This window comes from Siphateles boraxobius, unplaced genomic scaffold (genome assembly GCF_051911475.1).
Source record: "Siphateles boraxobius isolate OS27281-9 unplaced genomic scaffold, OSU_SipBor_1 16, whole genome shotgun sequence".
NCBI classification, from domain to species: Eukaryota; Metazoa; Chordata; class Actinopteri; order Cypriniformes; family Leuciscidae; genus Siphateles; species Siphateles boraxobius.
Window position 1 is genome coordinate 5,768,743 of NW_027508766.1, and position 23,936 is coordinate 5,792,678.

General features: G+C 37.6%; 2 protein-coding genes across 2 annotated transcripts in view; one reads left to right on the forward strand and one right to left on the reverse strand.

The window, feature by feature from the left end:
* The window catches only part of antxr2a (ANTXR cell adhesion molecule 2a), a 58,248-nt gene extending 40,350 nt beyond the window's left edge, over positions 1-17,898 (reverse strand). Inside the window, exons 1-12 of the mRNA XM_077231344.1 lie at positions 17,273-17,898; positions 15,565-15,636; positions 13,470-13,541; positions 13,137-13,218; positions 12,609-12,710; positions 12,463-12,531; positions 12,111-12,191; positions 8,235-8,295; positions 7,932-8,027; positions 6,718-6,787; positions 2,831-2,909; positions 2,546-2,641 (exon numbers count right to left, since the gene is read on the reverse strand). Of these exons, the coding sequence (XP_077087459.1) occupies positions 2,546-2,641; positions 2,831-2,909; positions 6,718-6,787; positions 7,932-8,027; positions 8,235-8,295; positions 12,111-12,191; positions 12,463-12,531; positions 12,609-12,710; positions 13,137-13,218; positions 13,470-13,541; positions 15,565-15,636; positions 17,273-17,400 (1,008 nt within the window). The 5' untranslated portion in view covers positions 17,401-17,898. The remainder of the gene's footprint in view (positions 1-2,545; positions 2,642-2,830; positions 2,910-6,717; positions 6,788-7,931; positions 8,028-8,234; positions 8,296-12,110; positions 12,192-12,462; positions 12,532-12,608; positions 12,711-13,136; positions 13,219-13,469; positions 13,542-15,564; positions 15,637-17,272) is intronic.
* Positions 17,899-19,677: 1,779 nt separating this feature from the next.
* LOC143738938 (uncharacterized) lies at positions 19,678-23,027 on the forward strand. The gene is made up of 6 exons (XM_077231006.1): positions 19,678-19,783; positions 20,403-20,571; positions 20,741-20,890; positions 21,216-21,365; positions 21,449-21,529; positions 22,693-23,027. Exons 2-6 carry the CDS (start codon positions 20,476-20,478, stop codon positions 22,900-22,902), a joined length of 687 nt encoding a protein of 228 aa, XP_077087121.1. The 5' UTR covers positions 19,678-19,783; positions 20,403-20,475; the 3' UTR covers positions 22,903-23,027.
* The last annotated feature ends 909 nt before the right edge of the window (positions 23,028-23,936 follow it).

Here is a 23,936-nt window from a genome sequence, read left to right on the forward strand (position 1 = left end):
TCTTTGGGGTGAGCATTGTGGTCCGTTTATCTCTTAATTAATTGGATGAGGTTCAATCCCCTGTATTCCCCCAATCATAAAGTCCTGAGGAATTAATTAGCTGCAATGAAATGCAGAAGGGAAACTTGGGCTTCACTCCAGGTCAATCCCCAGTGCAAAGGAGAGGAGCGTTAACAGGATGAAATGTCTTCCTGTAGCACTTTCTGTGACAGCTTATCTGTCATGAGAAACACTATGCTGGATTCAGCAGGTGACTTCTCTCACAGACAAGATGTCTTCCTCACTGGGAATGTCTTTGGCATCCTCTGATTCTGGTGTTGTCAGAGTAGTGACTGCTCAGCAAACCGCTTATCAACTGACCTGACACATCTAACCACTCTTGGATGTGATGGGTAAATGTGTTAATAGACAAAAGTGAGTTTGGGTCATGTTAAAATTGCGAAATACTTTGAATTTGAATGTAATTTGAAAACTTGAGCCTCTGTAACAGAATAGACTCCAACAATTTAGATATAATGCCTTGGATGTGACCATGTTTCAACTGTCAACCATGTAACCCCTTCCATTGCAGATGCTTTCCAAAATGGAAGCAAGCCTTGTCTCATTAAACATGAAAGATGCATACAGTGCCATTGCAGGTTAAGCATTTACTAAATTAGTTTTCAGGACAAAATGCCTTTTAATCATCACATATCATAGGCAGAACAGCTGTTTCGTTCACATTAAAGTGCACTGATACCATTTAGCCATTGTTACCATTAAAATGATGGAAAATTATCAATTAGAGTTAATTAATTGCTCTTTGACTCACAACTGACTGTTGGAAAATCCAGTCCTATCCGTCCGTGGGGCCCAAGTGTGTTATGATTAACATAACTTTGGACAGAACCTTGTGCTAAAGGATTAACTTTTTTTTTTTTTCACAGAGTAATTAAAGAGCAGATTTATATTTGCCAGCCATATTGTGGAATAAATAAGGCATTACACAAATGACATGCTGGGCTGTTAGGTTCTCAAACTACCTGACGGACAGATGTGAAGCTGGGACAACCCTTTAAATTCAGGCGATGAAGAGCTGATAATTAAATCCAAAATGTCAGTGTACTTAGCCATCTGACACTCGCACGGGGGGCTAAGAACTAGTGGCAAAGCTGTGGAATCAACCAATCGCAGTACAACTGTGCAACATCCCCATATGGCTTTTGGGATAATTGTCCAATTGGAGTTTATAATCTGTCCATTTCACCCCTCTGAACACACTGTTGTGTCAAGCTGTTTTCCAGGCTTAACATGATCATGGACAAGTAGCAGGTAGCATATCTGCAAATTAAAATGGTGCATTTCTATTAACATAAATTAACCTGTTTGCAGTAAAACAACAAATTAATGACCTAAGAATGTATTATCAAAACATAATTAAACAGATGCCTTTATCCAACAGTAATTATATTTTTTTTATATTATATAATATATATATATATATATATATATATATATATATATATATATATATATATATATATATATATATATATATATAATTTAGATTAAAGTGTAAGGGTTGTGTGTACAGACGCAAAAACAAATACTTTCATACTTGACCCTCGACTTTCTAATGACCAAAATGAATTCCAAACATCCACACTTAATTTGACTCATATTTGGTATATTTTAATTTGACTCATATTTGGTATATTTGCAGAGGACATGCTGGTGTGGCTGTGGATACTAATGTGTGTGTTTCAGGGGGGATGAGGTGCTTCTGTATTTCTCTGATTGTTGAAAACTGGCAAGGCTGAGTTTAAATATTAACAAAGCACACATGGCCCTTCTCTTGTGCCGGGGTCCCTGATGGAGAGGAACAGCAGCTCCTCCACCAAGACAAACAGGGCCGAGTCCAGACATGCTGCGGGGGGTTTACATTTTAATGCCTTTGTTGGTTTTCCAAAATATGCTTCCATCTCATCCTGGAATGGCTCCCACCAGGTTCTCAAAGAGAGGTGGGCGCATATCATTTGGTTGTGCAGAGTGATGCTGACTGCCATAGTGATACTCGAAAGCTTCACAAATTCTAGATCTCATCTCTAGAGCTTCTATTGCATCTATATATACAAGTGCATTAGAGCCTGAGAAGTGTCGCTGCTTTTTCATTATTAGTATAGGAGAGAGAACTTTTTATTTTTACTCCGCAGCCAAACTTGGGTAACAATTTTTTTTTCACATATTATATTTGTATAGTCAGGATGTGGTATGGTCTGTTTCTATGCACTGTGCTTCCTTAGAAGGCTGTCTTTAAAAAATACTGCTTAGAAAAGGATATAACAGCAATAGAATTCCTACTAATGATATCTTATTTTACTGTAACCAGATTATGTAATCTAAAAGAGAATTTACAGTGAAAATGTTATATAGGAACTTATAAATACGAAAGATAAACATGTTAATCTCAATTCCAATATCCATCCAATCAATCCAGATTCTGTGTGAGAAAAGGGACAAAATCTTGAGATTTGGCACTGAGAGCAGGAAGACATGTGACACTTACGATAGTGCAGCAGAGAGGCCAGAACCACCACATCAGAGCCAACGCCAACAGGAGAAAGAGCACTAAGAACACAATGGCCACCACTGTGCCGTCCGACTAATGAGAGAGAGGAAATATTTACAATTAGCCTAAAAATAGGATAATAGCAAAATGTTATGAAAACAGAAAGAAAGAAAGAAAATACAGTTATTTTTATAAAATTTTTTAGTTCTAAATTTTTTTATAGGATGAAGAGACCATCATCCATTTATGGATGTTTTCTTTCCGATCTCATGTTTGACTTACACATGAGGAGGCAGTTATGGTGAAAGCACTGGTGAGGTACGATGTGCCACTGTTCAAACTGATCCGGACCTCCATTTGCCTGTAGGAAGAGAACACAAACACAATGGGATGGTGTGTTGAGGGTCATATTGAGTCACACTGGCTTTGAATAAATGGTGAAAATAAAATAACAGTTAATTCAGCTTTATATGAAAAGATCTTTCAATGAATACGGCAGCGTGATGATAGTTACAGCTGAAATGGGGAAGCTAAAATAGGGAAGAGTCTAGTTAGGGATTATTTGGAGTATTATTTCTGATAAAAACAAGTGTCAAAATAGGCAGTGTTGGATCGTTTTTATGCAAAAAGGGAAGAAAACTAAAAATCTATACTGAAACTACACAAAAATACTTATTTTCAAAAAACAGAAATTAAATTAAATTCATGCAAAATTAAAACTAACAGGCAATTAGCTAAACTGCAATTGGAGAAAATAAAACATACTAGTGATGCTCACTGGTGTCATGAGAATTATTTGAAGTTTAATTCCTCCAGAATTTGTTGGAAATTCTCTCTTATTTACGGTGGAGGGAGTTGAAGGTGGCTCGCAATTAAAGCACTAATGATGAACGGCATTGTAATTTCCATATGTCTATTATGCAGGAGACAATTACCATGGGGCTAATGAGAATCCTCAAGCAGGAAATCGACTGACTGAACGCCTGAGATCCCTCCCAAAATGAGAGAATATGTAAAAAAGACAGGCTACTGTCTGCAGAGCTGATGAGGATGCAGTAGAGACACAGGAGAGATAGAGTTGCAACTGCAAACAACGAAGATCCCACTAACGTTTGGGTCTTGCGCAAATCATTCCCACCAATGAGACCAGCAAGGTTCCTTCACAAACACCACCAACTGAAGAACTAACTTTCTAAAAGGTGTTTCTTATTACTGCGCAAACCACAATCTCTTACTGCACTGTAATGTAGCTTTTTTGGTCTCTTGAGAACTTTTAGATTATATTAGCTTGAACTGTCATTACCTTGTAAAGGGTTTTTTGCATGTTAACTAGGTCCGTGTGCTGAATGGATGAAAGGAGAGGCTAATTCAGCTGACATACTCGCTACATGCAAATGGCAGGCAGGTTGTTAATCAAGCTGGATATATGTATGTTTGGTGAAGGATTAAAAGTGATCTAAGACTAAATTATTTTATTTCCTTGCACTTGACTGGATGGTCTAAAATTCCTCAGATCACTTTTGTTCAGTTTGCAGTGGACACAAAGCATTTCTGGAGGAATATTTATGTGATGCTTTGTAAGACTTGACAACATTCAATCGTTTTTTTTTTTGTTGTTGTTTTTTTGGACATTGCAATTGGCAAAAAACTTCACAAACAATGAATGCTGATTTATTTATCTTCAGAGGTACTCTGAAACCACAATGCGTGACAGAACATCGCATATCAAAAAACTTGGTGGTATACTATAAAAGGCATTCCCAAAAGCCTCCAGATTACATTTATGCTGAAAACAGGTGAATCCTGTGCTAAACATACAAAGCTGTTCCTGAAACTGATTGCCTCATTGAATGGTTTTCTTTTGTCTAGAAATGCAGAGAAGAAGAATACGTGGCAGAAGTTAATGGACACAAGTGCTCTTGCCATCAAAGAAGGCCCCTCATGGCACCACAAGAGACAGAATGGTGCGGAGTTTGATTCCTTGTCACAAAGCACATGCTGATGGAAAGTGAATGTGACGTAGCTAGCTGAATGGGATAACTCGGGTGTCACTAAGAGCTTTCTAACTTCCCTTTCAAATAAAAGCGAACGACCTGCATTATTGAAGGCCTAACATATGCATCAGCACCGACAGACACGCATGTCTGACTTAACTTTCTGAAGTTAAATCTGTTAGACTCACATAGTTTTCTTAATTAAATCCGGCTGTGTGCGATAAACTGTACTACAATTTCTACTACTACTTTTCATTTCATTTTCTAATTGTTGTTGTGTCAGATTAAAACTGCTACGATTAGAAAAATAAATTATATTAACTGATATCAGTTACAATAATTAAAAACATTTTGCCACCTTAAATAGCTTAAATTTGGTAAGCCATTTGTTAGTAGCTTGTAGCATGCACTACCAATTAAAAGTTTGGGGTCAGTAACACACTTTATATTCATCAAATAATACTGAAACAAAAGTATCACAGTTTCGACAAAAAATATTAAGCAGCACAAATGATTTGAACTTTTAGAATAGAAAGAAATGTTACTTGAGCACTAAATCAGCATTTCTCAATGATCATTTGACACTGAAGACTGGAGTAATGGCAGCTGAAAATTCAGCTTTTCATTTTAAATTATATACAAATAGCACATTTTATACAGCAATTTTTCACATTATTACCGTTTTACTGTATTTTTGATCAAATAAATGCAGCCTTGAAGAGCATAAGAGACTTCTTTGAAAAACATAACAAAATCTTACCGACCTCAAACTTTGAATGGTAGTAGAACTACTTTTCCAAAAGAATGGACTGAATCTAGATTAGCTCATTCAAATTATGATTGGTTTGTAGCTTGGCAAGTAGCTTCCAAGCACTAGTGAAAAATCCAATGTGACATATCCAGATATGAAAACATCACACTTTGATTCAAAAATAAATAAACAAATTCAGTACAACATTGCCTTTCATTTTGGAAAGAGTAAGCATCTTTTAATCATCTAGCAGAGTGAGAGTAGGAGCTCCTGTGGAGGCAGCGCTGCCATGTTAACTGGCTGCATCTCCCACCCCCAACACAGATGGAACTAAAATGGCGGCCTGACAGATCAGATTGATTATTGATGAGGCACGTTCCACCACTCGCGCTGCAGGCAGGTGTCAGGTCTGTCCCTCAGTTATTTTTCTCACTCCGCTGTTGTTGTGAAAACGCAGGTGAGGACATGCTGCTGCCAGACAAAAGTTCCTCACCCCCTCCAGCCAATGACTCGAAGGGACGGGGCCGGCCAGCGCTAATGGGCAGGCTGACAGATGCCCTAGATCCTGGTTTGACGAACCAACAGCTGTCGCTGCAGATGAGACCCTGATATCAGGCGATACGTCACTGAACCACAAAGACCCTTTGAATCCCAAAATGCCTCAGAAAAGACACTATCTGATATTCCCTAGTGGTATGTTCCAGGAAGGATTGTTCAGGACAACTCATATACAGTATGTCTGCAAATATGATATAAATGGCATTAACAATTGGTTTTCTAGGTGGCATTCCTCGAAATGCTAGAAATTGGCAGTTTTCTCAATGCAAACTGGACAGATAGGTAGAAAGAGAGAGGAAGAAAAAGACAGAGAGAGAAATTTCTAGCGCTCAGACATGATGCAGGTGTTATGTGGTTGCCTATTGTCAATGCATCGTGAATTATTTAAATGAGCTGCATGGAAAAGGGAATCAGTGCATCTGTCGCACATCCTTTTAAAGCCCTCCACCAGATGTGTTTACTAGCCGTTCATAGCAGCAAACTTCTTAATGGGTCACAATTGCCAGCCAAGAGTTAATTAAGCAAGCCTTTTGAACGGCGACCACGTATAGGGGATCAAACATCCCGGGTAAATCGGACCATAATTTCACACAAGCTGCTCACAGTTAATCCCAGATCTACACAGGGTGCTGCGTCTCAGTCAATTCAATAACATAATGCTATAACATGACATTTTAGGCTGGCATATCACATGATAATTTAATGGGTCATAATGTTGCAGCTCGAAGTATGCATGATAGGCTGTAACGGTCTGTTCAAGTGGGGATGAAATCATGCAAGATACATTTAATTGATATCAATGCATGCTTTCTGTACATTTGGAGATCTTAATGACACTTGCTGCTTTATGAAACATAAATACTCACTGTCCCACTGAATTCAGCACTGGAGCAGGACACAGGACATAGTTATCCTCCACCTTGCTTGGCTTTTCCTCTGCAAAATGAATAGAAAGTTGATTTTGTTATGATTGCCGTTGCCAAACTAGTTTTTTTCATCCCACTTGAAAATGATTCCTTTGCCGCATCACTGCTGAAGGCACCAAGAATTCAACGTTTATGTATTTCCTGTCTGGTTACAATAGCAGTGAGCAAACATGTGGATCCCATATGGGGATCTGTCGTCTAATGGTTTTCCACTCATAAAGGAAACACCATTCCGTGTCTGATAGGGACAGCACTAAAGTGCAGACTATAGTGACCCTATAGCATATAACTGCTCATGAAAAAACATATACATGACTGTTATACACATTTAAAGGAACAGTTCAACTTCACACACAAAAAAATTATGATAATTTTCTAACCCTAGTGTCGTTCCAAACCTGTATGACTTTCTTTATTCTGTGAAACGCAAATGAAGATGTATTGAAAAATGTCTTGATACAATGAAAGTCAGTGGTGCCAAATATAGTGTTGGACCCCCTTCGCTTTCACTGTATGGACAACAAATAAAGCAAAGAAACATCTTCATTTGTGTTTCATAGAATAAAGAAAGTCATACAGGTTTGGAACAACATTAGGGTAGATAAATGGCAGAATTTTTCAATTTTGAGGTGAACTATCCCTTTGAGAAAATTTAGCACAAAAATATTGTTGCTTTAGATGAGAGGTTCTCAATGTTTTTGATATATAATATAAAATTATAATATTTTAACAGAAACTTGGAGTGTCAATAATTTTGTTTTTCCAACATAAACGGAGCATTTTAGTTGTTGGGTTGTTTTAATATATTAATAATAGCAATTATATTAATATTAATTTAAATAATTTGATGTCATCCTGCAGCTCTTTTGGAAGTTTGCTGAAGTCCCCACTGGACCCCAGGTTAAGAACCAAAACTTTAAATGTTTGTTGGTCTAGTCTGTCTTTAGTAACCTAAAGTGACAGTTAAGCCACAAAACGTCTTGCAACTTAGGTGCATTGCATCCTAGGTGTGACCAGCCTGTCAGTTCCTGTATGATACAACTGACTCTCACAGACACAACATCTCTCTTTTATCATTTGGCTTTATCTATGGAATATCATATCAAGCTTGAGGGTAAGACTGAGGGCAATATATGTGGTATTATCATACTTACTGGAAGTAACTCCATCCACTATGAAACTGCAGACAACGCTTTCTGTTTGTCTCCCCAGTGTGAACCCATTCCCTCCTAAAACAATGTCAAAGGACTCTGTGGTATGTAAACCAGATGAGAACATAATGAGAAGCACTCCTGGGCGTTCACCCAAATCAACGACCACGTACACACACACACACACACACACACACACACACACACACACACACACACACACACACACAGACACACACACACACACACACACACACAGGCAATTTCATCCACCCTGATAGCTGTAAAAGCCCTTGAAATGCTTACGGTTCACGCAGACGCTGGTCGGCTCCACTGTTAGGATCTCTGTGCATGATTGCTTGAGGATCTGAACGATAAAAAAAAAAAAAATTTAAATCAGTACTTGTCACTGCTGAATCACTATATCAGCTATCACAGTGCCCGGGTCTTTAGCATTCACGTCGGAGATGTTTGCTATGCCAAATCAAGCTCAATGAGACGAGCATCACATACAGTGCGGTGTGGGATAGACCCGTGTCAGCCGTTATGGTTAAATTATGCGGTGCCATTTTCCCTCTTCAGCTCTATTAGAGACCGCAGGCTGACATTATCATATAAACAGGCCTGTGAGAGGCCCCCATCGCCTCTCCCATCATCCAGATAAATCAACAGAGGACAAACTATGCAAATCTCCGTACACAATGGGCAAAAAGACAACATTAACAGAAAGATATGGTCCTCCGAATCACCTGCACCGAAGATGAGGCTTCAGACTGAAGTGGAGGACACATATAAAACAGGCTGATTGAATATGACACCTGATAAACTCTGCTATCATTATAGGGGAGAAGGAATACTGAATAAACGTCATGGCTAAAATATACTCAGGATGGTCTTTATGGCTCTTTAATGAGTTATAAGACGGCACGATCCAAGGGAGGTTCATCGCAAGACGTTTCAACTTATTTTCTGTGACAGGCATCTATACACAGGAATAGACTTAAAGCATCCATCCATCCATCCATCCATCCATCCATCCATCTATCATTATTAGACAGCTCTCTAAAAAACATGATTGATTAATCATGACATTCTGCAGCCACAAATTCTCAAATGGATTGACCTTTTTTCACTTGGACTTGTGTTTGTATCACCATACTGCTGAAAGAGTTTTTTTTCTCCAAGCTTCAGTATTCTCCAGTGTTTTGGCTCCACAGCATGATACTGCCATGACTTCACTGTATGATGTATAGGAGCCAAGTTGTCAGCGGTGTGAGAATTAGGACTACAAATTTGGCTAAAAATGTTCTTGACCTCATCTGACCGCAAAATCTTTCCCTTTCACATCACCATTGGGTCAACATTAAGTATTTTATTTTTCTGTCTGTTTGAGCAATAGCAAATTTCTTTTAAAAAAAAAACAAAAAAACATTTGAACAGTAGTGTAGATATGCACCAGTCAACCATATCATGCAAATATTATGATATGGCCACACAATACATAAAAAACTACCATCAATCAAATCACTCTTGGAATATTAAAATAGGCCTGAATAAATCTATTCTTTAGGCTTTTGCTTTTTGCAAAATCTCTGTTAAGTCTACTTTAGCCCCGGACTGCAAAGCTGCACAGATGATCTCAAATCCTGGAAATCTGAGCAGAGAGCAACATGAGGCCAACTAGCCCAGCCTCCAAGATTACTAATCACTAGAGAATGCCTATGTTTTGTTGGGCCTGAAACTCCATTTGGCCAAACAAGCTAACTAAGTAACGAGATAGGTCTTTTTTCATATCTCTTTTCTGAACAAAACAATAATTTACAAGGAGGTCCTGTCTTTTGTCTTGCATGACTACACCTGAAAAAAATCCCAGAAACTGATTCCTGTGGTCACAAAACAACACACCCATGTTCAACACCATTGACCTCAGCTGCTGGTAGTTTACTGATGGCAGAGGATGTTCAGTCTTCGTACCAATTTTACAATGTTAAACCGCATAATTGGTAAATGGCATGACAAGGAACATTTCAAAGCATCATGAAGCAAATGGAAAGTATCACAAATTAATGGTCAACAGTCTTATGTAAGATGAAACAAACACATTGTTTCAGTCCATTATAACCAACAATATACAACTAGGTGATGCTAGAGCTTTCAAAAGCTATATTTTATAAAGTTGCTTTACAAAACAGCATTTTTTAAAGAAAAACTTTACTTTTTCAAATAATAAATCTGGACTGCTTTAGCATCAAGCATCTGTCTGAAGCCAATTATTAACTGAAAAAATATGTCCATTTCAAAGAACAATGGATACAGATAAAATGGTCTACTTTAGTTCAATACTGGGGTGGCTTAGGGTTTAAAAACATGGGCTTGTTGTGTAACGTCGTGCGGTTGAAGCAGAGATGAGGCTGGATCCAAGTGCAGCACACGCTTTATTTAACAAACTACAAACTAAACAGACTGGATACAGGACCGAGGAACAGGATTCAAGAACAGGAACAAACCAACACGAGCGTTAGCAGTCAAACATTAAACAAGAACTCACAAAGATGAGGCTAAAACACATGGCTTAAATAATCAGGGACAAACGAGCTAGACAAGATAAAAAGGGGGCGTGGTTAATGGGAAACACCTGGGATAACTAATAGACAAGGAACCACTGAACATGACAAGACACAAAACCCACACCGTGACATGTAGTTTCTACCGACATTGTAGTTTCTCTCAGCATTTTTCCCTGTTTACATGATAAGTTTAGTTCAAGTCTCTTTGAAGAAATTGTCGGCTAAATGATTGCCTATGAATTGATCTGTCTTAGTCGACTAAAACAGGGATTCTCAAACTTGTTGGGGCCAGGGACCCCTTCGACGGGAGAACATTTTCCAAAGACCCCCTCATAATTATAACAGTGATTTTAATACAAATTTATTAGCAAAAAGGCAATAATGAAATGAAGGCTATTATTTCAAAAATGTAATCTTTAAAAGAATGTAAAACATGGAAGAAATGTCTTGATTATTCCTTCATTTTTATTTATTATTACTTTGTGAAGTACATTTAAGTACATTATGCAATAATAATATATTTCTGTAACAATTTCTACAAGTTAAACCGAACCTTTATTTTGACATGTTGTCGTGAAGACGTTTGAGTTTCTGTGTGCATATGATATGACGATAGTTTATCAAGTGAAATGTTGAAATGCTGAAGTGACTCTCAGAGCAGCTCTGGAAATTAAGTTCATGTGTTCATGTCCTTATATAGTGAGACGGCAGTCGCTAAAAACACCAAGAGCATCTTGTGTGCTTGAGTATGTGAAAATGCTTGCCTGTGGCGCTCATTCACACAGAGAACATAAACAAGACATGCAAAACAGAACAGAACATGCTGAATTCATATTTAAATAGCAGTATCTTTGAGCTTTAATATTCAGACGCTAATGCATATCACGATTTAATTAAAGGGTTAGTTCAACAAAAATGAAAATTCTGTCATCATTTACTTACCCTCAAGTTGTTCCAAATCCGTAATACTTTTGTTCATCTTCGTCTTGTTTATCTTGGTAGCTACACAACTACCACTTTGACGCTTCGTAAAACTAATTCAAATGAATTGAGCGGTTTAGTCCAAATTTTCTGATGAGACAAAATCGTTTTATACGCAGAACAGATTTAATTTAGGCCTTTATTCACATATAAACAGTCATCAAAGCACACATCAGTTGTGGTGAACGGAAGCTCATGCATGTTCCCTTGACATGGGAGAACCAATGAGGTTCATTCTTGTGCCAGCAGCACATTTGAGCTTCTGCAAGAACCAAAAGAGGTTTGTTCTTGCTTGTCAAGCAAGTACGGTTGAGCTTCTGTTTATGTTCACTGGTGAATTCTTTATGTGAATAAAACCCTAAATTCAATCTGTTCATCATATAAAGCGATTGTGTCTCTTTAGAATATTTGGACTTAAACCTCTCAATTCATATGGATTAGTTTTCGATCTCTTTGTAAACTTTTTGCAAGCACATGGCCCAAACACAAGGCCATGTGCTTGCACACAAAACACGGGTCTGTCATGATCCTGCCTCAAGACTAAAGAAAATCAAGGACACGAGGGCAGAATCATGACACACAGAGGCATTTATCACACCTTTTGGGATGGGTGCCCCTGGCATGGAGAACTTACCGAATTTACGATGCCTTTGAGAGCTTGAAAGCCTCCTTTGACTGGGAACACTTGCTTCCTATTATCAGCCACGTCGGCGAGCTGTTGGCAGGCAAATAGAAATATAATAATAACAAGGCTGATAGCCAAGCAAGAAAAAAATGTTGCTGACATTTCCTCTTCTTTAACTCGGTTTGCCATTACTACAGAAACAGGAAAAGAGCAGCAGTCCTGCAATAAAAGGCAACTCTGCAAAACCCCTGCACTTGGTGGAGCTTTAGAGAGCATTTGAAGTGTCATTTGCAAATAGATTCTATGCATGCATGCATGTAGTATGCACTTATTTTAAAATCTGCTGGAATGCCAATATTACCTGTTCTTCATCAAAGTCCTTTACGCCAACACAGTACACACGAGCTCCATTATTCCTTGCTTTATCAGCCTATAAACACAACATACAGTCATAACAATGTAATTATAAAAATATGTATATCTAATAAGTGTTAGATAACAGCTAACCTCTTCCTTAGTGAGTTGATGGATATATGGTTCAAGCTTTCCATCAGTTAAGGCCACAATGATACTAGAGGACTTTTTTTGTTCTTTTATTTGTTCAGATGCCTGGAAAGAAGGAGAAGGGGTTATCGAGTTGTATCAGTAGAAACAATTTCCACAAAAACTGCAGGGATAAAAATGCACAGGAATTTATATAAATATATAAAAATATATAATTTATCTATCATTGTAATAAAGACTTACACAGAAGTCAACTTGAGCCCAGATTCAGGACACTGGATGTGTTTATTTAGATAGATGTAATTATGCCTTATCATGGTCACGAGGGGAACCAATCAGTTAACATTTTTATTTTGTTTATTCTAGTAAGACTAAAGTACAGGAAATACAGTCAGTCAAGCTGGTTTGAGTGTTTTATACACTCCTGTGTCCTCAAAACTTGAAAAAAAAGCTTATTTTTTTGATAAATTAATTGTAAAAGTTGACATTTCATTCCACTGTTCATATATTTGAGTCTGTTCATATATTTACCAATCTCATTCCTTCATGCATATAGGTTTCTCCTGCTGGTTTGACCTCATTTAAAATCCTTAGGCCATCATTCATTTTTCCCCTGATAATGAAAAGCAAGAAATATTCTGATGAGTGTATGTGAGAGAAATATTCTACTAAATGTTATACATGCAATATGATGTCATGGTCATGTTAAAGAGTCATTGAACCCCATCTACATCATGTGAAGGAAACCTTTACACTACAAATATTTACTCAGCTTTAATGTACTATACAACACAAACACAAGGCGTATTACTAGCTTTCTTACACTAGAAACTGCAAATACTTCATGCAAGCCTGATTCCATACCTGTCTCCAGTGAGCAGTAAGACAATCTCTGCTCTTGATGAAAACACTATGAAGGACACTCGCATATTTGGACTGGAATGAAAAAAAAAAAGAGAAAAATTGAAATACGCTGTAGATTAATGACAAATGGAAAATCAAGTACAGCTGCAAATTCTAGTAATACACATCTCTTTTTTGTACCACAGCAAAAAAGCTCTTGAGAAGTGACATGTATTTATACTTTAATAATAAAGCTAAATACAAGCATTGGTGCAAATGATGCTATCAGAGAAGCTCTGTGATGTTGAAAGTCTCGCTGTCCTCATGTTCCTTTCGCAATCATCAGAGTTGGATTATGTGTAAGATAGCCAATGTGACTAGCTAATAAAAGCTTGTCACTGGGAAAAAAAAACCTCTTCTGCTTGGAACAAGGAAGTGATTAATTGATGTACAGACAGGAAACAGGTTGTCATGTATGACTCATCCATACATCCTGTTGGTGATTATATTTATACCTGTCACTTCCTATATTTATTCCTCCTACCTTTCGCAATACGAATAGGACAAACATGCAGCCACACAATTTTTCTGGAAAACAGTGATGCAATAAAGATGTGCATTTTGGACCTTTGTCAATTTCAAAAAGTACAAAAATGGCATCAAATATGGTGTGTTTCTTTGTTCATGCTATCCAAAATGTATTCCATTTTTGAAATTGCTTTTATTTTTATTTTCATTTTTGTTTGTTTTTCTATTTATCTTTATTTTTATTTCAGTTTTAGCTTCAGTCATTTTAACACTTCAGTTTAAGCATTTAATTTCAGTTAGATGCTAAAGCAAAAAAAAAAATAGTTTTTGATATAATATTTATTTTATTTCAGTTTTATTTAAATAGTTTTAGTTTACAATAACAACACTGATGCTCTCATGCATTTACAAAACTGCTGGTTTACCAAGACCAGAGATTTTGTTTCTTAATGATATTGGAATAACATTTTTTTTTTCCTCAGATGGAACTGATACATAATCTGACAACAAATTTATAGCTGATTATGACAAGTACATTTCAATGAAGCAGTTGGTCTTTTTCACAACCTTCTGTCACGAAAGCTGATACAGCATAGGAACATGTTGGGTTCCTCTACACATTTGAAGTCAGGTCTCAGGACTAAGCATAAGGAGAGGTGCTGCTTTTTCTCACTCAGAATGACATCCAATCCACAACCATCCCCCACATGAGATACACAGGGAGAACATCCAAATGTGTTCAAGCAGCCAGAATTTGGTAACAAAAATCAAATGATGAACAGGCAGGAGGACTGAACATTTCACAGGCTGATTGAGTGATAAATATAACAATGAATCACCAAATGGTATTACGATACCCTGCGTGAACAAATAATTGCCCTGAAAAGGAACTGACCTTGAATGTTCCTGAAGACATAAAGACATGTTGTAAACTACTAGTGTCATCTTTCGGGTTGGTCCCTTATTACACCATAAAACAACACGAGAACCCTTCGTACAGCATTTCAAGATACTTCCTAAAGATACTTATACACCAGGTCCATTCAACACTTAAAAACAGACCACATGGCACAACAGAAGACCATCAAAGTCTATGGCAGACTGCACTGGTCTTCCTGCACTCATGACTTAAAGTACATTGGCTGCGTCTTCTCCTTTCATGTGTGAGGGATAAGTGTGCTGTTGGATGGTTGCAGTGCAAATGGCCATTCTCACAGCCCAGAAGACTGAGCCTCCTTGCCACCCACTCCCACCTGTTCCCTTTGCTATTTTCTCAAGCAGACTGCTTTCTTCTGGCTAGGTCGCTACCGTCTGTACTGGCACATACATTGAGTCAACGTTACATAAGTTCAAATTCATCTGGCGATTTTTTTAAATACATTTATACATCCCCCACCCCACTGTAGGGCCATCTCAGAACCAGATGTGTAGCTGCTGTGTAGCCAAGTTAGCATTTAGCTTTGATTCAAGTTGTTATGGCTAACTTCCTTTTGATGTGGTGGATTGGGAGTTACATTCAGAATCATTATTGTACAACTGACTTGACATAAAACAATAGAATAAAATAAAATAAAGCAAGAATATTTACCTCACAAATCTCTCTGTAAGATTTTTGACGAAGTCATAGATCTGACCCCAGTCTTCCCCCACACTTCCAGATCTATAACGAAGCATGAAAAACAATGTCAGCACAAAAAAAAAAGAAACAAAGGCAATTATACTTAAATCTTTAAGTCAAATGTCTTCATGTGGTCCCTGTGAGAGTTGTGCTGTTGGTTACACTGTGGCAAACAGGCTGAGTCAGCTACACTTGCAGTGTTAATCCTCGTGTATCTCAGAGTAAAGAGGGAGTCTGTCTACATCCAACACACAACACAAGCTGAGTCAAGGCACTTTATTACAACTGCTGACCACTTCAGCTCCCAGCAGCACTCAGTCCTAAAAACACTGCATCATTCCAACACCAAACATCAAGCTACCAGTCAGTGGCCGATGTCTAAGCTAATACATATTTTTGCTATTATATAGTCATATAAGTCTATTATTCTCCCCAAAGCTACATTTATTTGATGAAAAATACAGTAAAAACTGTAATATTGTGAAATTTTATTACCATTTAAAACAACTGTTTTCTATTTTCAATGTTTAAAAAAAAACACAACTTTTGACAAGCTAGGCTAGGACTCAAAAGCCAGAGCAAATACAGTGAACACGACACAAATCAACATAAAATCAAGTAGAGCTATCAATGAACGCATAGCCAGAATGCAACTGTATACAGAGATGCTTTCATAATAATTTCTCATTATATAAGAAATCTGTACATTTCACAACATGACATCCATGAAAGTGGACTTCTGCGACATTAACCTCAATGCAATGCAGTGTCTTTAATGAAGAAAGGTGTGTAAAATGTGCCCTTGATGTAATTGCTACAAGGTAATGAACTAATAATTATAGTCCACTGCATGTGCTAAGAACATAAAACACAAGCGATAGGTAATTAGAAAATAATTTTTTATGCATTGTCTTCTTCCTTGTATCAAGCCAAGGTCAGATAATCTAGATAAGGTTTAGTGGAACCATCAGAGAACATCAAACCACATTTAATATAAGGAATGATCTGGAGGTGTGAAGGCAAGTTTCATTCCGGGGCCGGGCACAGACACACTCAAGGCCGGATCTGCTAGTCTTTGACTGGTCATTATGCCTGGCTAGTTCTGTGCTGCCCTCAGCATATCAGTGCCATCATCCTGTGGACTGCACTGAGGCCAACAACTATTCTCAAAGGGGTGTAATTTAATATGAAACATTAGATGACAGGCTGACAGAAAAGCAGATAGCCAGTTAGTCTTTTTGAACTTGTGTACATCTATTAAATAGATACATCTCTTACAGAAAGACATAAATGAATAGTCACAATCAAGACTTCAGAAACAGAAGATGACAGCGTTTCTCCTCCGCACACAGCGTAGCCTGTTTCCCTGTAAAATTCCCCTGTAGCCTATCAATCAAAACTGCGTAACACTCAAAAAGTCTTTTCCCAGCCAAGTGTCTTGTCGAGTGTGGCCCCTGGATGGTGCTGGTCGCCAGTAGTGAATGGCACACATGTAAAATCAGGTCAAACTGTGAAATAGCTGACACGGACAGTTATTGGACCTTATTCACACATTTACCTACAAACACGAGTCTCGTATTGTGTAAGCAATATGCAACCCTATAAACAGTACTCCATGCGCCATAAGTAGACTAGATATATTTTGTCTTGAAATACATTTAAATTTCCGATTACTTACCGGTCTAAAACAAAGTAAAGGTCGTAGGCGCCGTGGCAAGAAGGGATCTCTGCTTTAAAAGATGAAAAACATAAACAGAAGAAAAGCGTCGCCGTGGTTCCCACTGTCCAGAGAGTTTCCTTTGTCATGATGAGTTATGCATACATCCGCGGGATAAAAATCATAAGTAACCGACTTTACGTTTTATTATATAAAATGACATAAAAGCAATGTCAGGTTCAAAACAAAAGCGACGTGTCCGCCGGTCTTGAGCAGCATAGCCTATTCAACTTTATAGCGTTGCAGAAAAGTTCAACTTCTTCCTGTGGAACAAGGCATATGCAACGTCACTACATCTGATTTCTTCACTTATCCGTTTTATGCCACCCCTAAAACAAACTGGCTGAGGTCCCTTTTTATAACAGGAAAAAGGCAGAGTAACGTAATTGTTTGATAAGTTTGCGTTAGATAATTTTTGTTGCGCATGCGCGTCCGCCCAGATGTTCAGCAGAGTTTTGAGGTCAAAATGCTGTTTGGGACACACACGCACACACACACACACACATAAATACACACGAACGCGGGCGCGCACGCACACACACACACACACACACACACACACACACACAAACACACACAGCAGCTGTGATCCTCAAACAGGATGTGTATTTGAATAGGACTATAAAAGACACATTGCTTTCTTTTCTGTGCGGATACTGATTGTAGTAGGGATACTCTATTTAACAGTAATTGCATTCTGATTGCAGACAGTAAACAGACAAGCCCTGTGTTAACTCCTGTATGTGGCAAGATATGGCCTTGAGTCATGTTTAGTGTGATCTGCATGGCGAAATTTTTATATGCGTAAAATAAGCCCTAATGTATTCAGACCAAATTTGGTAAATTATCAAAAGAGTTTGTGCTTGAACATACCACGCAGAGATAAGTAAATAGATTTGCTACCTTACTGAAATAGAAAACCACTTCCTGTTTTATGACATTTGTAACTCTGCCAGGCTTTGCTTAAAATGAGCCTTGTATTAACCCTTAAACAGGCAAGAGTGGAAAATGCTAAGCAAAAAATAATTTCATGTCATTTTTTATATCATCTGGACTTAAATTAAACATATCCAAAATATATATATTTTTAATTTGATATATTTTGGATTTTATGAGTTGTGTCTCCTGAGACACGTTGCCTGATTACTGTGATTAGGGTATAAAAAAGGACCAAGTCATTAATCTGTTAACTGTTACTGTCACTGTATGTTTAAAACAATTATATCCCATACTTCACCTGATCTAATGTTGACAAGTTATATATCATTCGAAAGCTTACGAACTCATGATTCAGCCTGTGAAAGCCTCGTTTTGAAATTGGACGTTGCGTTACCATAGAAACGGTACTCTACATTCTTTTATCGGGCTCCTCCCCTTTTGGGCATCGTCATGTTTCATAATTTGAGATCAAAACCTTTTCTAATCTTGACAAAACACATACTGTCAGAAGGTCTGAGTCTCAAGGTTCCATATTTTGTGACAGAAGTGATATTTGGACAGAAATTTATTAATTTGTTATGGCAGAATGCATACAATTAAATTCAATGGAATGAAGTCGCCCGTTGGCTATTTTTAGCATTATGCCTAAACAAAATCTCATGGGAACTTCCATTTTTGTGACATCAACTTTAAATTTGGAAACACAACTTGGTTAGATATATGGCTTTGATTTTATAGTAATTTTATAGTAAAAAAATATTTAGTAAAATACATATTTTATAAAAAAGGAAAAATATTAAGTACAGTATATTTGATTTAATGTAACTTTAAACTTCCATAACTTTTTCATGCTTTCATTTTTTGAAGTGTTTTCTTTAAAACAAGACCAAACTTAGGTCTATATTCCAAAGCATTCTTGAATTACAATCATTTAAGTTTGAATAGTGCATTTTAAATAGAGCTAGTTTCATCCCTTTTTTATAGCCTAAACAGGCAACGTGTCTCAGGACATTTTCAAAACGTGCATGAACATAACAACATGAACAACATATTGCTTAATTTGCTCCTTAAGCACCTTAAGACAATGTTCAATATTAATGTTAGCATTATTCTTCTTCTCTTTTTTCAGAAGAAAAGTAAGTTTAATATATATTTACACTGTAAAAAATGATCTGGTCAAAAAGTTATGATAACTTATATATGTCATTAACAGACATAAAATAATGTGTTATGAAATTTAAACTCAATTGTTTGAGTTTTCAATCTTCCAATGTAGGTTCATAAGTTACTTCAATGAATCACAAATTCCAGGTGCTTGAATGAACTTGCCATTTTAAATTGAGTGGGTTACAAGTCTTTGGCGTGTTGCAGATTGAGTGGAGGACAGCTCTTTGCGCATGTGCGGCCTCGAGACGATTCAGACGAACAAGTTTACGCGCCAGCAAGCAATCAAACTTTAATCGGCCGGGTGCCTCATTTTTCCGTCAGACAACAAGACGACGAGTCGGGTTGGCGTGAACAAGTTCGTTATTGGTAAGTGTTCCTGTTTTGTAGATATTAAGAATGTGCGTTGATGAAGCCAATAACGTGATTAATTTATTTATGTAACGTTACATTTTAGCGACCGTTAACATTAGCTAGAACACGTTTGCTAACAGTTCAGTCTTTTAGTTCAGTCAGAGACGGTTGATAAAGCTTTATCTGAGACGATTCCAGTTTTCATTGTAAACTGTTGTAGAAAACACCATTTCTGATAGACAGTATGTCAAGGCCAAATACACTAACGTTAAGTTAACGTTACCGTTCAAAAGTTTGGGGTCAGTCAGATTTTTTATGTTTTTAAAATAAGTAGGCTATCTCCTGCTCACCAAGGTTGCATTTATTTGATTAAAAATACAAACAAAAACAGTAATATTGTGAAATATTATTCTAATTTAAAACAGCTGTTTTCTATTTTAATATATTTTAAACTGTAATTTATTCCTTTGATCAAAGCTGAATTTTCAGCATCATTACTCCAGTCTTCAGTTTCACATGATCCTTCAGAAATCAGTATAATATGATGATTTGATGCTCAAGAAACATTCTTTATTATTATCAATGTTGAAAACGGTTGTGTAAATTTTTTTTTTCAAAATTCTTTGATGAATAGAAAGTTCAGAAGAACAAGATGCCCAGAGGTGAGGGTCAACAAAAGAAAATGAGAAGAAGCCAAGGGACCACATATGAAGAAGTCAAAGAAGGGCGAGGTCCACTACTGTCCAGATCGCCTTGAAGGACTGAGTGATGAAGACATGGAAGAAAAGCAGAGGATGATGGAGGTACATCATACACACACATGCACATCACACATACACATCATACCTGTCTAATATTACTGCATACATACCTGCCTATATTATACTAACTAGCTACACTTTGCTTTTGTGTCTGTGAAGCCTAGTATTTTGTCTTAGTATGTGTCCTTTGTGCTTGTGCAATCCAATTCAGGTGAAAGTGCTGAAAAAAGACCCAGATCACCAGCAGATAGATGAGCTGATGTCTGCCACGTTCTCCAAGCGCAGAAAGGAGATCGTAGGGGATCAACCTCTCATTGGGGATGTCATAGATAGATGGCCGGCCATGTTCTGTGAGAGACAGGTATAACAATAGACAACACTCAGCTTGAGATTAATCACTTAATCCAATGACTGGATATCAATGTATGAGCTTCCCTCCAGGAATTACTATAGAGATGTCTGATACTGTACTGTGGTCTGTTCAGAAATGTTTTGTTTTTAGTCCGAATGGTGGCGTGAATGTGCATACATATAAGTGAGAGGATTGTGTTTAGTATCACTGAGTGGGTGAAAGCCTTTGACAACAGACAACCTTAGCTTACTAAATTGTGACTCTATACTTTGAAAATCTTTTCTCTAATTTCTTAACCTTTTTGGTTTTTTTGTCTCCTCCGGTTCGGGCAGAGTTCAAAAGAGTCGTAAGCACAGACCTTCTCGAGTCATTCCTCGACGGACTTGATGACCTGGCACCAAGACTGCTGGAAGTGTACGAAGCTGCGACCAAGTCGGCAAAGAAGCCTGCACTGAATGCGATTTTGGACTGTCTGAAGAAAGACGTGAGTAGACGAGCTGAGAATTGTAAAATTGGGCACCAGATGTTTGCAATAAAATCTAAACACTGTTTATTTTTGTCTTGTAGGATACAAACGAAAGGAGAAGGACTGCTGGTCTGCCACACTACCTAAGAGAAGAGCCATCAGACATCATCAGGATGTCTGACGTAAGACCTTTTTCTGTCATGCATAACAGCCCATATACAAACGCACCCACCCACATATACACTTGCGCAAGCACACACACCCCACTCACCTCACTACACCACACACACACACACAGACACACACACACACACACACAACCTTTAACCAGAGTTCGAACTATACCGTGTCCTTTGGGGGAGCCCAATTTTATTTCCAACATTGGAAATGTTGGGGGAGAGGGGGGGTGTGTATTGGATGTGGGGGTTTGTTCGTGCACTTGCGTGCCGAGGACTGAAGCGCCTTTCAGACAGGACGTCAGGCAGACCTATAACAACCCAGCCACAACACATAATTGGGAATAACATGCCTTACCTTAACACAGAATGGATTTCAACGACTTCGCGCGCAGATCAATGGCCTCCACCGTTTATATTTTTTCTACGAATCTTTGAGTTAACATGTAGCCTACTAAACATGATTGAAATTTGCACCGCAGCGCCACCACACCTTGACGCTCATGGCAAGAATAGCATGTATAGTTATCTTTATTAAAGTGAATTAGGTTTGAATCGCCGTCATGCATGAATTGATATTTTTGCTATTTTATACATACTACTCCACGATGATCACATTACACAAAACTGAAATTGCACGTCAAAATAAAACATTGTCAATATTTTGAGACCCCCCAAAATTTCACGAATCACGTTTTCAAGGGAGCCCATGTCTTATTAAGGGGAGCCGAGCTCCCCCTAGCTCCCCCGTAGTTCGCACCCTGCCTTTAACACAGAGATTGGATTAGATACACTAATGGGTGTTGATAAATTCCTTTGGCAGCAACATAGTGATGATGAAGGGAGGAGTAGGGGCAGAATAGTGATGGGGAGAACGAGGGTTGGGTGGAATAGTCGTGATGGGAGGAGGGAGGGGTAGAACAATGATGGGCAGAGGACCCAGTACAACATACACTTCCCCAGATCTGACAGGACACTGAAGTTTTCACCCTTGCAGTAACCTTCCAACATTGCACCTACAAACATGCACACTCACATCTGAAAGCCCAAGAAGACTATTTTATTAGCCTGAAAACAAGGTTTATGATCACTGAGACTTAAGTAGCTTTGCAGACCATGGTACTTCTTGTCCCAAACATTCACACTATTTTTTTTTTCTGGTTTTTAAGGCATATGGTGAGACTCTGGCTGCAGCCATGGAGGGGATGCAACTTGGCCTGTTGATAGGCTATGAAGGTGACAACCAGGATGCCTTTCCACGTGAGGTCTTCAATGTGGCAGTTGTGGTTGAGGAGACTGTTGTGCTTCACAACTTCAAGGATGTGCCATCCAGCTTTGCCATGCTTTTGGGGATCATTTACTGCGTTAACCTTGAGTAGCCACGAGCCATGAAGTATTCCTTTGAGTTCCTTCAGAGGGTAGTGATGAAGATCAAACAATATGTTTATGTATAGCTTGTATTGGCTTAACATTGGTTTTAATAAAAAAATGTGTTGTACTCAAATTTGTGTGTTTTTATAATTAAGTTAAAACAAGACATTATTTTAGATCATCTTAACTTGATACCCTAATTCAAAGACATTACTTAATTGAAATTACTAAGTTAAACCCACTAATGGGGATAAGTGAACAGAATGCTCATTAATGAGTTCACTTTCTTTTGAACTTGCATAGTAAAGTTGAAACAACAATAATTGTAAAGTCATGTTGACTCGCAGAAGGCAATTCACAGCTTAACAAGAATCAAAATAATGAGTTAAAACAATTCATTAAATCATTTTGTTTTTACTTGAAATTGAGGCAGCCGCTTAACTTATGATTTTAAGTAGAACCAAGTAGATATTTTTTACAGTGTACTTATCTCAAAATCTGAATGTTCTGCACCACTGGCAGCCATGTTGGATTTAGGTCAGGCTGACTAATTGATCACAAAAAAATTGAAGCCAATTATGTGACCAGCATACTCAAGACAGACCAGGCTGTCATAAGTGATAAAAGGATTTGATGAAAAAATCGTTCTTATGCCCCAAAAAAGACAATAAAAATTATGTATCTCGTGAGTCACGTTGCCTGTTTTAGGGTTGAGATAAAATAAAAATGTATTCTTTTCTCTATTTTTAACTTATTATCTATTGTTAACACAATACTTTTACTTTTACTTGCTAAGAAAAGTCTCCAGGTCATAAAAGCTTTTTCCCACCTTCTAATTATTATTAAATAATAATAATTATTTGGATTATCTATGAATTCCCCACTTGCAATCTGCTTTGAATGAAAGTGTCTGATCAATACATGTAATAATAATAACAATAATATAGGTTTTGAGAACATTTATTTGGAGGTCTGTTAGTGGCGTAGAGAATTGTTTTAAGTCTGCTTTTCCACCATGCCATGACAGGACACAATTAATTAA

Coding starts and splice junctions, on each gene's coding strand:
- LOC143738938 (XM_077231006.1), top strand. CDS start 20,476: ATGAAGAAGTCAAAGAAGGGCGAGGTCCACTACTGTCCAGATCGCCTT. Junction 20,572..20,740: donor AAAAGCAGAGGATGATGGAG/GTACATCATACA, acceptor AATCCAATTCAG/GTGAAAGTGCTGAAAAAAGA. Junction 21,366..21,448: donor TGGACTGTCTGAAGAAAGAC/GTGAGTAGACGA, acceptor TTTGTCTTGTAG/GATACAAACGAAAGGAGAAG.